Source organism: Phoca vitulina, unplaced genomic scaffold (assembly GCF_004348235.1).
Source record: "Phoca vitulina isolate PV1807 unplaced genomic scaffold, GSC_HSeal_1.0 scaffold40, whole genome shotgun sequence".
Lineage (NCBI taxonomy): Eukaryota > Metazoa > Chordata > Mammalia > Carnivora > Phocidae > Phoca > Phoca vitulina.
Window position 1 is genome coordinate 4,563,305 of NW_022589743.1, and position 15,880 is coordinate 4,579,184.

The following is a 15,880-nucleotide window of genomic DNA, read 5'->3' on the forward strand; positions in this document are numbered from 1 at the left end:
TGCCGGCGTTCTCAGGAAGTAAGATCCTGCTGCATTCAGAAAGGAGATTCTTCCTTTCTTAGAGTAATATCTAGGACCGAGCTCACCAACAGATGTGTCTTGCCCAGCGTTAGTTATCAATGGATGGATGGATTTTGCACAGAAGAGACACGTGATGCTTTTATTTTTGTGGCAACATGGCAAATAGAGGCTACAATCTGTCACTAAATTTAGTTTACGAATTATGAGTAGAGCAACACTAGCTTAAGCCGTAGGAGAGTTTTCTTTTAAACTCTGTATTGAGGTATACCATGGGTTCAGAAAAGGGCACATGGGTTAAGTGCTTCCCTGGTGAATTTTTGATAAACTGTACACACCCATATAACCAGCACCCAGTTGGCCACTCTCCTGATTTCCAACAGCACAGATAACTTTTGCCTGTTTTGTACACAGAAATGGAATCCGACAGTATATACTTTTTTCTATCTGGCTTCTTTAACTTTTCTTTATGAGTTTCGTTCATATTGTTGGGTATAGTCATGGTTCCTTTGCTGTCGTTACCATATAACAGGGCAAATAGTAAATCACCATGCATTTATCTGGGTAGTTTCCATATTGGAGATAACACAGAAATCCTCGTACCTGTCTTTTGGTGAGCACATGCATGAATTCTGTTGGATATATCCTCAGGAGTGGAATTATCCACGTTGTTCTTTAAAGTGTACAGTTCAGTAGTTTTTAGTGCAGTCATGGATATGTGCGACCATCACCACAGTCAATTGTAGAACCTTTCCCTCACCTCAGAAAGAAACCCCATACCCTTAGCTATGCCCTCTGTAGCCTTCCCTCCCCTCAGCCCTAAGCAATCATGTAATCTACTTTCTGTCTCTATAGATTTGCCTATTCTCAACATTTCATGTGCATGGAATTATACCTTATGTGGCTTTCTGTGTCTAGCTTCTTTTGCTTATAATATTTTCAAGGTTCATCCATGTTGTAGTGGGTCTTAATACTTCATTTCCTTTTTATGGCGAAATAATATTCCATTGTATGGATATTCCACATTTTGTTTATCTACTCATCCGTTGCTGGAACCATTGGGTTGTTTTCATCTTGGGCTATTTTGTGAATAGTACTGCTATGAACATATATGTACAAGTCTGCATTTGAGCACCTGTTTTCAATTTTGGGGGGTCGACACCTAGGAGCAGAATTGCTGGGTCATATGGTAACTCTATGTTTAACTTTTTGGAGAAGCACCAAGCTGGTTTCCCCATTGGCTGCCATTTTACATTCCCACCAGCAATGCCCAAGGGTTCCAATTTCTCCACATGCTCACCAGCACCTGTTATTTTGGTTTTTTTGATTCTAGCCTTCCGAGTGGGTGCAATATGGTAGCTCACCGTGGCTTTCATTTGCATTTCATGTGCTTGGTGACCATATATCTTCTTTGGAAAAATGTCTATTCAAGTGCTTCACTCATTTGCTAATTGGGTCGTTATGTGCATTATTTATAATTCACTCATTTGGTCATTCCACTGAGCACCTCTTACGTTCCAGGCACCTCTTATGTTCCAGGTGTCACCAAATAATGCACATAAGGAATTATAAGGAGGTATACTTCAATACAGAGTTTAAAAGAAAACTCTCCTACGGCTTAAGCTAGTGTTGCTCTACTTATAATTCATAAACTAAATTTAGTGACTGGGGATAAAACCGTGAACACTTTAGTTGCCAACAACAAAAAGTCAAGAGAATTCTTAAAAACAAAAACACAACAAAAAAAAACCAAAAAACAAACCCTCGGTTCCTGACAGCAGATGCGGGCCTGAATTCTCAAGTGCCAACTCTGTGAGGGCACCTTCGAGGTGGGGCTTTGTCTCTAGTTCATGGCTCCCACCTGGCTGATTTATATGTTTTCCAATGCCCAACCCAAGTAGCTGAAGGCCTCACTAAATATTGACAGTAGTCTCTCCTTATCCATGGGGGATACGTTCCAAGAGCCCCCGTGGGTGCCTAAAACCACAGCTGGTACCGAAGCTCGTATATACAAAGCTTTTTCCTATCCATACATACTGATGAGAAAGTTTAATTTACAATTAGGCACCTAAGAGATTAACAACAATAATAACAGAATAATTATAACAATATACTAAAATAAAAATTAGGTGAATGTGCTGTCTCTCAAAATATCTTATTCTCTTACACTCACCGTTCTGCGAGGACATGAGACGATATAAATGCCTACATGATGAGGTGAAACGAGTGAATGACGTTGGCATGGGACGCAGTGTTAAGCTACTATTGATCGTCTGACAAATGTCAGAAGGAGGTTCCTCTGCTTCAGCGTGGGTGACTGCAGATGAGGGGAGGACTCTCGGACTTTAGTTCTTTGAGTTAGGAGCCATAGGGACTGCTGGCTCTTTTCCAACTCCTTACGCTTCCCACCCAAATTAAAAAAAAATAATGATAACAAACGAAAACCACAACTTGTCCCCAAAGCACATCTCTAGTGGTTTTTTCAGGGTTAGATGGAATGTCTGCCACTTTGTTTAAGAACAGAAAAAGCAGTGGCTCCCTCTTTTTGCCCAAGGCCTTTGGGGTGTGTTTGAGGAAGGAGGGAAGTAGAATCAACTCTGTTTGCACTTAGGGTTTCAAAACGATGGGTGGTTCTTACGTTTACGAGCAAAGGGCATTCATCCAGAGTTTCTAGGTCTCTTAAGTCCTTTGGAGGAGTGGCCTGTGTCCACTTCAGTCCTGCCCTGCTCCAATCCCCGTTTCTTGACATCAATTAGTAAACAATTGGGGAAAAAAATCAAATGGAGATTCAACAATCTGGGGGATACATCCAAAGCCTAAAGAACAGAATTGCCCACCCACTTTTTCTCCCCGATTTGTTTGGGGGGGAGGGTCCTCCGCTGCAGATCCAGCTACTACCAGCCCGAGGAGCCCACTTGGCCTCTTTGCGTTCCACTTTCTTTACCTGGAGAATGGGAGTTCCTGCTGCCCACTTGCACTTCTCAGGATTTGATTAGTGTATGTCAGAGAAACCCACTCTCACCGTGGCTTCGAGGAGATGGGAGTTTCTTTTTCTGGGAGATGGCCAACCCGTGGCCCGGCTGTCCAGCTCCAGCCTCGTCCGCTCTGCGGTGTCTGAGCTCACCAGGTGGCCCAAGATGGCTGCCATTCTCTTCCAGATGACATTCCAGCCAGTGAAGAACAAAGAGAAGATGCTCCTTCCCGGTAAGGGAAGTTGCACACAGTACCTCTCTGTAGATCTCCCTGGCCAGAGCACCTTCGACAGAAGCTTGGGAATGTGGTCTGGAGTCCACGTGGCCAAGGCCAGCTGAACACCCAGAGGGTGGTTTATTAAGGACCAAGGCTCACTGGGGGCCTCTGTCGCAGCACCTGTCAGAGCTGCCGTGAAGATGAGGGATGTGACACACGTGACAACTAAAATGGACTTCTTTTCTGTTTTCTGTTTTGTTTGTTTTGGGTTTATTTTTTTGTTTATTTTATTTATTTATTTTTTGCACATAAATCAACCTGTTGACTTACCAACTAGAATTTCCAGGAGGATACCGTCTGGTCTGAAATCCATAGCAAATGAGGAGGAACCCAGGTTCGAAACAAAATAGGACACCTGGTCACTGAGAATAAGAGGAAGCCTGGTCAGGCTCTGTTGACAACAAAACCATTAAGGTGGCTGAGATTTGCCCTTTGCCTCCTCCTGATCCCGACGCTGGGCTATGGGGGCCGCCTGCCAGGGCTTCGAGGGCCCTGGTCATCCACTGAATGTGAAAAATGCAGGTATATTAGGATGTGCCAGCTGTAAGCAAATAAAAGCAGATTATTCTTTGTTTGCTCATTTATTAGATTCCACGTATAAGTGAAATCATGCAATATTTGTCTCTCTGCGTATAGCTTATTTCACTTAGCATCACATCCTCCAGCTTTATCCTTGTTGTTACAAATGGAATTTGGCTTTTTTCCCCCAAAACTGGCTTAAATTTAAAGAGGGAATGTATTGACTTTTGGCAGTGAAAAGTCCAGAGGAAGGTAGACATCACATGTGGCTGGGCCTAGGGATTCAAAACCTTACGATGAAGTTTGTTGCTGTGTCTTCCTGTCTCTGTCTCTGTCTCTCTCTCCCTACTTAACCCTGTGTTCAGTTTGTTCTTAAGCAGGTTCTCTCCACATGCTTGTTCTTACAACCATCACTTTGGCAAACCCCAAGAAAAAGAGCATGCTTGTTTCCCAGTGGGCATACATGCACGCCCTTGACTGCATGCCTGTGAGGTAGGGATTTGGGGTATGCGATCCCTTTTGAGGGGTGTCATAGTGACCATTGGGAATCTGCTCAACAGTTCTTTAGGTTTGTCAGCCTGTGGATGATAGGGTGTGGGGCCTCATGGGACCTTAGAGCCCTGCTTTCTGGGCTGTTTTCTGCCCCAGCTCACCTGCAGGAACCACGTGGCCTAGGTGGCTCACCACAATCCTTTAAAAAGATTAACCAGGTCTGGGCTCCTGGGTGACTTGGTCAGTTAATTGTCCAACTCTTAATCTCAGCTCAGGTCTTGATCTGAGGGTCATGAGTTCCACCCTAGGCGTGGAGCCTATTTTTTAAAAAAAAGAGGGACGCCTGGGTGGTTCAGTCGGTTGAACATCTGCCTTCAGCTCGGGTCACGATCCCAGGGTCCTGGGATCGAATCCCACGTTGGGCTCCCAAGGAGCCTGCTTCTCCCTCTGCCTGCCGCTCCCCCTGCTTGTGCTCGCACTCTCTCTGACCAAAAAAAAAGGATTAAAAAATTTTTTTAAAAAAGAGAAAAGAAGGGGCGCCTGGGTGGCTCAGTCGTTAAGCGTCTGCCTTCGGCTCAGGTCATGATCCCAGGGTCCTGGGATCGAGCCCCGCATTGGGCTCCCTACTCGGCGGGGAGTCTGCTTCTCCCTCTCTCACTCCCCCTGCTTGTGTTCCCTCTCTCGCTGTGTCTCTCTCTGTCAAATAAATAAAATCTTTAAAAAAAAAAAAGAAAGAAAAAGAAAAGAAAGGGAAGATTAACCAGATCATTTAGATAATATCCCCCCCCTTTTTTTAAAGATTTATTTATTTATTTATTTGAGAGAGAGAGAGAGACAGCGAGAGAGGAAACGCAAGCAGGGGGAGTGGGTGAGGGAGAAGCAGGCTTCCCACGGAGCAGGGAGCCTGACAAGGGGCTCGATCCCAGGACCCTGGGATCACAACCTGAGCCGAAGGCAGACGCTCAACGACTGAGCCACCCAGGCGCCCCGATAATATCCCCTTTCACCTGAGAATAACCAGTGTGTCCAATCCTCAAACTATTCATAGGTGGGGAAGCGGAGGCCTAGGGAGGAGAAACCCTGCGTCTTTACTTGGATTCCCCCGGGAACGAGGACTGTGCGTGGTCGGTACTGCTGGAAGCGGAAGTGAGGAGCAAGAGACCGGAAGAGAAGCTAGCACAGAGTGTTGTCGAGGTCACAGCCAAGGCAGCAAGGGCTTGACCCACCAGGACCTCTGAGAAGGGACAAACGCCTCCCAGATCTGTCCAGCTGCAGAAGGGGAGAATTGAAGCCCCCCGCAGCAGACAGAATCCCAAGGAGAAACCAGAGATGCTCCATGGGGGTGACATGGGACACCAGAGGTGTCTGTGGCAGTTGCCCACCCAGCCAGCTGCATACCTGGGATGAGAGCTCAGACACCCCCGCCAAGCCCCCCACCCCCATCCCCGATGCCAGCCTGGTGCTCACCCACTCCCCACAGAGCTGCAGCGGGTGTCCCCACTGTGGGACTCATCCTCGGCTCCCTGGTCCAAAGCAGCCAGGTTGAGCAGCCTCCCCGTCAGCCTGCCTCGTGACCCACCTCCCGCAAGATGGCAGCAGGCTCCTGTCCCGTTTGTGGGGAAACCCCGTTTTGCTCCCCTCTGCCCTGCATACCTTGTTCTTCCCAGAAATTCTCCCCCACAAGACCCAAGCAGTCAATCAACAGAAGAGACACATGGTCTTTCTAGCCTGGCAGCTGCAGCGCCGCATGGTCAGCATTGGTCCTCAGGCCCCACACCACGCCCTCTCTGATGGGAACAGGGTCTGAGACCTGTTGCGCCCCTCCCCACGAGACCTCAGCAGGAGCACGGCCCCTGTCCCCCGGAGGGGCCAGCAAACGCACGCAGGCCTAAGCCGACCGTGTGATACTTTTAGTTCTGGGGGCCTTTTCTGGTTTTGCTTTTAAAGTAATTAATAGGTTTTTTGTTTTGTTTTGGGTTTTTGTTTTGTTTGTTTTGTTTTGTTTTGTTTTGAGTACAGTTTGAGAGTTACAGAATGACTGAGCCTTTCTATTGGGTCCTGGTTCCTGGGGATGGGGATAGGGATGGGGCAGGGTCGGGCTGTTTCTGAAGCAGCCCCTGCCACATTGTAAGCAACCTCCCTTCCAGCCCTGGGTACCAGAGAGGCCCGGCCTGGCGCGATGGAGTCCAGCTCCACACAACCCTGTCTCCCCACAGTTCCAGAGAGGCGGATAACACCATCCCCCTGCCCATTGGAGGCCTCAGCTACGTCCAGGGCCTCACAAAACGTGGTCTTATCCACGAGACTGTGGGGCGGTGCCTGGAAGCCACAGCAAAGAGGGTCCCTGACAGAGAGGCCTTGGTCATCCCCCAGGAAAACATCAGGTTGACCTTTGCCCAGCTCAAGGAGGAGGTGGGTCCCTGTCTTGAACCCCCGAAGTAGGCAGGTGCTAGCCCCCATGCTGCACTGGCTGGGTAGAGCTGCAGGGGCCGCAGCTGGCAGTGGGGCAGGGGGCTGGGGCGGCCTGAGGACCCCAGGGGATGGCAGGAGAACGGGACAGGGCTGAGGCAGAAGGGGCCACCTGCACCTGATGCCTGATGTCACCTGCACCGCTCCCTCCTGGGATGCTTGTTGACTATGCATAGCCCCAGGCCCACTGCGACCTGGGAATCTGCCTGTCCCTCGTTTCCAGCGGGTTCTGATGGGAACCCCTGGGCCACGGGCTGTGGTGGGAGTCATGGGCCCCTTCCTGCTTGCCCGCATCTCACCCCTCGTGCCCTGTCTGTTTACACCAGGTGGACAAAGCTGCTTCTGGGCTCCTGAGTATCGGCCTCGGCAAGGGCGACCGGCTGGGCATGTGGGGACCCAACTCCTATGCATGGGTGCTCATGCAGCTGGCCACCGCTCAGGCGGGCATCATTCTGGTGAGCAGGGGCTTGCCCGGCGCAGCTGAGCATGTAGGGAGTGCATATTTCAGGGGGACTCCCCAGCTCCTCGGCCCCCAAACCACCAGAGGGTAGCGCTTTCTTCTGAAGCCCCCCCAAGGAGGCCCGGAAGTGTAGGGCACTGCCTCTGACCACATGGTGTTTCTGTACCTCCTAAGAACGGAGGGGCAGCGAGAGGGACAGGATCGAGCCAAGACACTGACTGACATCCCCTTGCTGTCTCCACCAGGTGTCCGTGAACCCAGCCTATCAGGCTATGGAGCTGGAGTATGCCCTCAAGAAGGTAGGACCCGCTCCTAGGGGAGGGGCCTGGCCAGCACGGCCAGAGGGTTGATGGGGGATCAGGGAGGGCATGCACAGGTGGGGGACACCCAGAGTCTGTCCTTGCTTGGGTCTGTGTGGGTGGGAGGAGAGGGTGGTTGGTCAGACGCAAGGCTGGTGCGTGTGTTGAGGTGGCATGTGTGTGTGTGTCAGGGCGGAAGTGCCTGGGTGAGGTGGTGTGCGTGTGTGTGAGCGAGCGTAACTGTTAGAACTACCCCAGAGCCCCAGCCTGGAGCCCCCCGCTGACCGTGCTGGGGGGCGGGGCTCCACCTCCACAGGTAGGCTGCAAAGCCCTCGCTTTCCCCAAGCAATTCAAGACCCAACAGTACTATCACATCTTGAAGCAGATCTGTCCAGAGTTGGAGAAGGCCCAGCCAGGAGACTTGAAGAGTCAGAGGTGAGCGTGTCCCCCCTTGGGAAGGGTGCATGGTGTGGCCCCCTGGCCCCCGCACCCTCAGGGATGAGGCTCATGTCTCCCCAGGCTCTGACTCTCGCTACCATCCCAACCGCCAGGCTCCCAGACCTGACCACGGTCATCTCGGTGGACGACCCTCTGCCGGGGACCTTGCTCCTGGATGAGGTGGTGGCCTCCGGAGGCAAAGAGCAGCATCTGGCCCAGCTCCGGTACAACCAGCAGTTCCTGTCCTGCCATGACCCCATCAACATCCAGTTCACCTCGGTAGGGCAGAGGTCTCCAGGCTGGCATGCCACCCCTTGCCCACCCCTGTGACCCTTGCCCCAAGACCAAGGAGGTCCGGAGTGCAGACACCCTCCTCCTGGGGCTGGCCCTAGCTGTCCTCTGTGCTCTGGAACACATCAGCCACTGGTGTCCTTGTCACATGCCCCCCTCCCCTCGCCTTCTCATCCTCAGCCCAGGGCCGGATGCACTGGCACCACAGGCCAGAGCTGATAGATCTGCCTCCTCATTTAGCAGATGAGGAAACTGAGGCCCAGAGTGGGAATCTGCTGGTGGGCCACAGAGTCCTCTGAGCAACCTTATGAGTGGCATAAGGACAGAGACCTTACCTTCCACACCTCTGGATCCTAACACCCGGCACCGTGCAGGCGCATGCTAAACCTTCGCGAACACGTGTTCAGTGAATGAATGGATCTGGGGCAGTAGTCCCCGTCTCCTGACGCCCTGTTCCAGGGCTCTCCCACACAGGGGCCCAGAGCGGGGAAGGAGATGGGGAGCAGGAGGCCAAGCATCACCTGCTTGTCTTATCAGGGGACGACAGGCAGACCCAAGGGGGCCACCCTCTCCCACTACAACATTGTCAACAACTCCAACCTGATAGGGGAAAGGCTGAGGATGCACCTGAAGGTGAGGGGCCTAGCCCAGGCCCTGCAGGGGGCGGGGGGGGGGGGGGGGGGTCTTGTTGGGCTCCCCCTGCTGGCTAGACGAACTGGCCCCTGGGGCTTTGGGCTCCAGGATAGAACCGGCTTCCCGCCTCCAACCCCAGACGCCGGAGGAATCACGGATGGTCGTGCCCAGCCCCTTGTACCACTGCCTGGGTTCTGTGGGGGGCACAATGGTGAGCATGATGTATGGCGCCACCCTCATCCTATCCTCTCCGACCTTTGATGGCAAGAAGGCGCTGGAGGCCATCAGCAAAGAGAGGTGGGCATCAGTGGGCAGCCCCCCCAGGGGCTGATGAGACCCTCCTATTCCTCACTCCTGGGCCCTGATCCCTTTTGGAGATGTCTCCTCCCTTCAGCCCAGAGAAATGGAGACCAGGGGTAGTGGGAGACTCCCATGGGAGGACCAGTTCCTGCCTCCAAAGAGCTTCTCCTTGTTTCCCACATATGCAGCCTTGGCCCTTACTGCAGGTTCAGGGTGGGATGGGTGAGAAGACGGAGTTCCCTTCCCCTTCCAAGCCTAATTTTGAGACACCCCCCCCACCTTACACAGAGGCTCCTTACTGTATGGCACCCCCACAATGTTTGTGGACATTCTGAACCAGCCAGACTTCTCCAGTTATGACATCTCGGCCATGCGTGGAGGTAGGATAGGGCCAAGGGTGGCCAGGCCAGGATTGCTGAGCTAGATATGTGCCCAGTCCTTTATTTAGGGGGCAAAAAGCTCACTGTAGAAAAGTGGGTGGGAGGGAGGCAAATCCTCAGTGTCCCTGGACACCAGCCCAAGGCCAGTTGCCAGGTGTAGGAATAAGTCCAGGGTCAGAGGGGAAGCTGAGGGGAAGCTCTCTAGAAGGAGCTGCAGGTGAAGGGGGTGCACTGGGCCTGGAGAAGCGGGGAGCTGCGTCAGTCTTCTCTCTGATTCAGGTATGATTGCTGGGTCCCCTGCACCCCCAGAGCTGATCCGAGCCATCATTGACAAGCTGAACATGAAGGAGCTGGTGGTGAGTGGACGGAGGCTGGGCTTGGGCTGTGGGCAGGGGGCAGGCCGCGCTGGGGTGCGAACTGGTGGGTGTGGGGAGGAGCTCAGACCAGATCTCCAAGGAAGACCCTCTCAGCTGGCCCTCATTCCAGAAAGCAGATGTCAGAAAGTCTGACCTCATTGGCAGCTGGCCAATCATAGAAATAGGTGACAGAGGGCACCTGGGTGGCTCCATCAGTTAAGCATCTGCCTTCGGCTCAGGTCAGGATCCCGGGGTCCCGGGATCGAGTCCCGCATCGGGCTCCCTGCTCTTTGGGGAGTCTGCTTCCCCCTCTGCCCCTCCCCCTGCTCATGCATGCTCGCTCACTCTCTCTCTTGCAAAAATAAATAAATAAAATCTTAAAAAAAAAAAAAGAAATAGGTGACAGGGGAGTAAATATTACATATACATAAATTTATATTTATGAAAATCTGGGAAAGAAGTGCAGCATGGGAGTGTATGCAGCAAAGCACCAGTGTCCTGCTAGAGTGTCCTGGCAGGTGGGGGGTGGGGGGCTGGCGGAGTTGGGGTATGGGCTCAAGACTTTCTGGAAGCAAAGGGTGGGGCAAGGATCTGATGTTTGTTTCCAAATGGCAAGGTAAGGGGAGCAGAGGGAAAGAGGATTCTGGAAGGGCGGCCATCCTGATGGCTACCCTGTTCTGGTTCTGAAGGACTTGGGGTCTTGGCAACAGCGTCTCTGAGGGGAGCCATGGCGGTGGGGCCAGGCGTGATGGAGCTCTCACCAGCAGGTGGAGCTGGGTTCGTGCTGGAGCGCCGCCCCCCTGCCAGGACGTGTCTACATGTGGACAGCTCTGTGCGCCAGCAGAGGCTGTGGGGAGAAGGTGGGGGTCAGAGGTGGGAAGGTCAGTAGTTTCTCCAGCTGAAGGCAGAGGCCGGTCACCAGGACCGGCTGGGGCAGGACCTGTGGTGAGGCAAAGTTCGGTGTCAGGAGTCCAACAACCCAGACGAGGCTTGCCGAGAATGGTGGGAGTCCCAGGCAGTGTCATTTTCCCCTTTAGAAGGGGAGCCCCTGTCCTCCCCCTCCTCTCCCTACACAAACGGAGGGTCTACACGCCCCTCTGTGGGGACACCCTCCTCCCTTGCTAGAATCCCCGAGAAGGGAATGGGGGACCTGCCCACCCGTCCCCCACCTGTTTAATGGCGGCCGGCTTTCTTGGACCTCTTAGTGGGGAACTTGCAGCCGCGGAAGGCGTCCGTGTCACGGATATGCTGGCCTTTGAACTTGGCGGGCGAGGCACAAGTGGCATCAGGACGGGAAGTCTTGGCTTCCAGCCACCTAGAGGGACAGAGAGTCACTGGGCTTGGGGGAGAGATGTGGGAGTGCCCGGGGAGGGACAGCGAGCCAGGGGGCCAGGATGGACTTATCTCCAGGATGGCCTGGAACCGTCATCTTCGTGTGACAAACTCCTAGGCTCCCACACCTACTAGGTAGCAGATCTAGGACATATGGCCCTGATGTCTCCATGCGGGGCCAGGGTGTCTCCGCTTCATCCCATGAGAGCGCGTTCTGGGGGGCTGCAGGGGGCTGTTCTCACCTCCGAAGACCCCGGAGCTGGCAGGTACATTTCCAGGGGTTGTTGGTGAGGGTGAGGGTCTCTAGGCTGTCAAAGGGGAAGTTGGAGGGCAGCTGGTTCAAGCGGTTGTTCTCCAGATGGACGTGTTTCAGTGTGGTCACACCCAGGAAGGCACCGTCCGAGAACTGGGGAGTGAGGCAGACAGGAGTGAGCACCCCAGCCCCAGGGTCCAGCCTCCCCAGCCCTATGGTCCCAGAGGGCAGTGGCTCCTTGAGGAGTTTCAGCGTGACTAGGTTGTCTCAGATGATCTGATCCTACTGAGATAGGTGCTTGTATTTCCAAAATGCAGATGGGGCAGGGGAGGGGGGGTGGGAGGGGGTTGTCAAGTCTCCTGCCCAGGGTCACACTAGCGAGTAAACAGTAGCAGCAGGACCACACCCAGCTCCTCTTCCCCTGGCACCACGCTCCCTGCACAAACACTGGGACCGGGGAGGCAGCCAGAGTTTGGCTCCAGCGGCCCGAGTTGGCACCCGGTGAAGCTGGTCAGTGTTTGGTGGGGTGGGCAATGGGCCCAGGCTCCCCGCAGCCCCAGGGTCCTGGGACTTCCCCCAGCTCTGTCCTCACTGCTTGCCAGAGGCTATTTGTGGAGCCTCCTTGGTGGAGCCTTTGGCCAGGCTGGATGGCTCCAGAGGAAACATTCTATTGGTGCCCACATCTTGGCTCAGGCATCACAGTCCTGCCTGGCCTCCCCTGCCCCAGATCAGTCCCTGCTCCCCACTAAAAGGCCACTCTGGCACTGGTGGGCCACAGGGAACTCTGACTTTATCTCTGGAGGGGCCCGGGGCTGAAGACGGGCAGGCTCCACCCCCCCAGACAAAGGTTGGCTGCCATCCAGGTATGGTTCTGCCCTCATCCCTGTGCCTGTGGCTCAGGGAGGGGTGTGAAGTTCCCTGGAACCAGACTGTTCTGATGACGGTCTTCTACACCTTGCCCTGGTCCCCGCCCAAACCTCCTGGCCGAAGCCCCTGTACACAGAGTGATTTTCCAGTCCCGAGGAGGGATTCCGCCCCAACCCCGGGCAGCCCCATCTGGGTATCACAGGGCAGAAAGGACTGAGCAAGGCTGCAGCCGGGAGATGGGTCTGGTGACCAGGGTGGACAAAGGGCCATCAGTGGTCTGGGGGATAGTGAGGCACAGCCAATCTTCCCCGTGGGGAGACACCTGGAGTCTTGTGCCAAAGGCTGACAGTGCTATGTGGCTCTCGCCTTTGCCCCTTCATGGAGCCCCCGAGTGCCCTCCCTGCAACCTGGGGAAGCCCCTGTTTCCTGGGCCCCACTCAGCTGAAATGGACCTGGGAATGCAGCGCAGTGTGGATGTGTGTGAGCTGGGGAAGAGGGAGGACATTCGCCAGGGCCTCTGGGGGACATGGAGGAGGTCTTCTTCCTCGGCTGTTTGCTTTCCCCTCACCCCCCAGCCCCCCACCCCACCTCAGCACACATGGACACCCCCCCACCAAGAACAGGGTCTCTTTGTGGGCCTGATTTGCCCAGCTCCTCTGGAAAACTTCTCAATAAACAAACCTTCCTTTATGGGGTGGTAGGTTTACTGGAGACAGGAAAAATACAGCAGAGGAGGGATGGACGGCCCAGCAGGAAGAGGGGGCTCCTGCCCACAGCAGGGGGTTCGGGAGCACTGGACATGCCTCCTAGGGGCCATCGCTGGGGCCAGGGCAGCCCCAGCTCCGTCTATAAGTGGGAAGCCTCGGAGGGCAGTGGCTTAGACTAGGGACAGGGACAGCAGGGCAGGCTTTAGGGTGCGGATGAGGCAAGATGAGGGACAGAGGTGGCAGAGCTCCTCACCTTGGAGCTAGCCAGAGAGACAGAAGCAATTTCAGGGGAGAAGGGATGGTGCCCAGCCGTGGCCCCGGACCCGCGGCGCCTCGAGGCAGAAGAGGAGCCAGGGCAGAGCCCTGCGGCCAGCAGCTCACCTTCTCCAGGTTGGTGTTGTCCAGCCAGAGGGTCTCCAGGTATCTGCCAAAAGACTGGAAGGCACCGTCAGGAATGCTTTTCAGGGGGTTGTGGGACAGCTTCAGCTCCTCCACCACCCTCAGCTTGCTGAGAGCCGCGGAGGGGTAGCTGGACAGCTGGTTCCTGTCCAGGTGGAACTTGGCGAGGTTCTCCACGTCGTCCAGAGCGCCGGGCTGCAGCGAACTGAGTGCATTTTCAGAGAGGTAGAGCCAGCGCAGGTCCTTGGCGCCCTGGAAGGCGCCAGCGCGCAGCTCGCGGATCTTGTTGTTGTTGAGCTGCAGGATGAAGAGGTTGACCAGCGGGGAGAGCAGCCCCCGGGGCAGCTCGGTCACCTTGTTGTGGTCCAGGTAGAGGTAGGTGAGCTCGGTCAGGTCGTCGAAGGCGCCGGCGCGCAGCACGCGGATGTCGTTGTGGGACAGGTACAGGTAGATGAGCTGCTTGAGGCCGCGGAAGGCACCGGCCGCCACCTCGCGGATCCGGCAGTGCTGCAGGTGCAGCGACACGAGGTTTGGCATGGCCCGAAACGAGTTGGCGGCCAGCACCGGGAAGTTGTTGCGCTGCAGGTTGAGCAGCTTGGTCTTCTCTGACACCTTGGGGATCTTCTGCAGCCCCACCTTGTCGCAGATGACGTGCTGCAGGTCGCCGTGGCAGTGGCAGTTCTGGGGGCAGGCGGCCAGTGCCGGCAGGAGGCCGGCCAGGAGGCCGAGACTGAGCAAGAGCATCGGACGGGCCATGGCTGGGACACCTGGGGCCGGGGCCTGGGGGGCAGCGGCGGCGGGGCGCGGGCAGCGGCAAGTCCTCGGCACTCCGGGCTCCCGCCCTCTTTATACGGTGGCCCTGACCGCAGCCGGGGGCCGGAGCCAGCTCCTACGTGGAGCATCCAGGCCACCGGGCTTAACTCCCTCCCGCCCAGAGATGCGCCCCCGCCCTCGACGGGGAGGGGTGGGGCCCTGCCCCCAGCTGGGGACCGTGCGCGGGCCCGGGGCCGTGACCCCCCGGGGCCTCGTCCCCGAGCCCCGGCCCCCTTTCTCCCTGCGCTCAGATCCTGCCTCCCTCCCGATCCCCCACCTCCTTTCCCCATCCTTTGGGGGCTGGGGGTACGGGTGCCTCCAGAGCCCCGAGTTTACACCGGAGAGGGAGGCGTTCCCGAACTTACTTGTTTGCACAAGTTCGCGCCCCCATGCCACCCCCCCCCCTTGCACACTCGGCGCGGCGCCCTGGCCCCGGGGAGGGAGGAAGCGGGGCCGGACGGCCGGACGCGAGTCTCGCCGCGGTCGGCCGGCCGGCGGCGCTTTAATGGCACCGTTGTGCGGCGCCCGCCGAGCGTGAGAGCCGCGCTGGCGGCGGGCTCCCCCTTCCGGCTGGACAGCGGGCCAACCCTAAGGAGATGGGCGCTCCTTCCCCGTCGTCGCAGGGGCTGCTCTCCCGCCCCTCTCTCCCTGCCCCGGGCTTGAGTTTCTGGCCCCGGCACTCCTGTCCCGTTTTTCCACGGTTGAAGGCTAACCAGAAATGTGGGAACAGGGGCGGGGAGTGGGGGGCGACCCGCAGAACTCACAGACACACCTGACGACCACAGGCCCCGAGTGGGGACAACTGAAGGAGCACAGTCGCACCATCTCCCCCCTTCCCACCCCTCTCCCCACCCTTCATCTCCCTAAAATATCTTCATCTCCTCATCCCCACCCCCAGTGGTCAAGACCTGCCCCTGAGGGGTCTCTCAGGGTGGCGGCCAGAGTGGCGCCAAGGTGTACTTGGCAGAGGCCACACCTGGGCAGTGGCCCCAGGACTATGGGGGGGGGGCAGTGTCAGGTCCCGGCTACCAGGGACCAGCCCTGGTTGGCTCTGGTCCTGTGGGCAGTCCTGCCGCGGCTGACCAGGCCTCTGTGTGTTCACTTGCCAGCCACGGTGTCCGGATTCCTGTGGAAAGGGGAAGGGAGGCAGGCAGGGTCTGAGCTCCGGGCTGCCCAGCGGGGGGTTGTTGTCTTGTGTTTGAGAGGGGGAGGGGCGGGGCTAGCCCCCAGCAGTGTGCCAGCTAACACAGAGGAAACTGGGGGTGGGGGGTGGGGTGGAGGATGGACAAAGGTCTGTTGTCTTTGCTGATCAGGAGCTAGTTCCTCTCCAAGCTCCTTTCACCCATTGCCTCTAGAGGGGGGTCATAGTTGGCTCAGAACATTCCCTGGTGGTATTTAAGGCTCCTCCAAGGCTGGCTTCTGGTTTTCTGTTGCTCAGGATGTTCCAACCACTAGAAGTGTTAGGTGGTGAGGCTGCCACTGGCTTTTAAACCCTTGCTTTGGCTACATTTTGCATTTTGATGGAAGTAAATTTACAGGAAACTCTCCAAAGCTTGGGGATCACCCACCCCAAGGCCAGGCATTGATCCCAGGTTTCGGGTGGGT

General features: G+C 55.9%; 2 protein-coding genes across 3 annotated transcripts in view; one reads left to right on the top strand and one right to left on the bottom strand.

Annotated features, from left to right (window-relative positions):
• Positions 1-15,880, top strand: part of ACSF2 (acyl-CoA synthetase family member 2) — a 33,915-nt gene that overhangs the window by 14,194 nt on the left and 3,841 nt on the right. The window contains exons 2-10 of one of the 2 annotated variants that reach the window (XM_032429101.1): positions 6,495-6,690; positions 7,074-7,202; positions 7,453-7,506; positions 7,823-7,941; positions 8,058-8,223; positions 8,773-8,868; positions 9,008-9,165; positions 9,457-9,548; positions 9,828-9,904. In XM_032429101.1, coding sequence (XP_032284992.1) covers positions 6,495-6,690; positions 7,074-7,202; positions 7,453-7,506; positions 7,823-7,941; positions 8,058-8,223; positions 8,773-8,868; positions 9,008-9,165; positions 9,457-9,548; positions 9,828-9,904 — 1,087 coding nt within the window. The remainder of the gene's footprint in view (positions 1-6,494; positions 6,691-7,073; positions 7,203-7,452; positions 7,507-7,822; positions 7,942-8,057; positions 8,224-8,772; positions 8,869-9,007; positions 9,166-9,456; positions 9,549-9,827; positions 9,905-15,880) is intronic. The other variant, XM_032429102.1, reaches the window with a different exon arrangement.
• CHAD (chondroadherin) lies at positions 10,464-14,247 on the bottom strand. Its single transcript, XM_032429103.1, has 4 exons — positions 13,445-14,247; positions 11,479-11,642; positions 11,074-11,219; positions 10,464-10,844 (listed from the first exon to the last, which is right to left on the bottom strand). Exons 1-3 carry the CDS (start codon positions 14,216-14,218, stop codon positions 11,078-11,080), a joined length of 1,080 nt encoding a protein of 359 aa, XP_032284994.1. The 5' UTR covers positions 14,219-14,247; the 3' UTR covers positions 10,464-10,844; positions 11,074-11,077.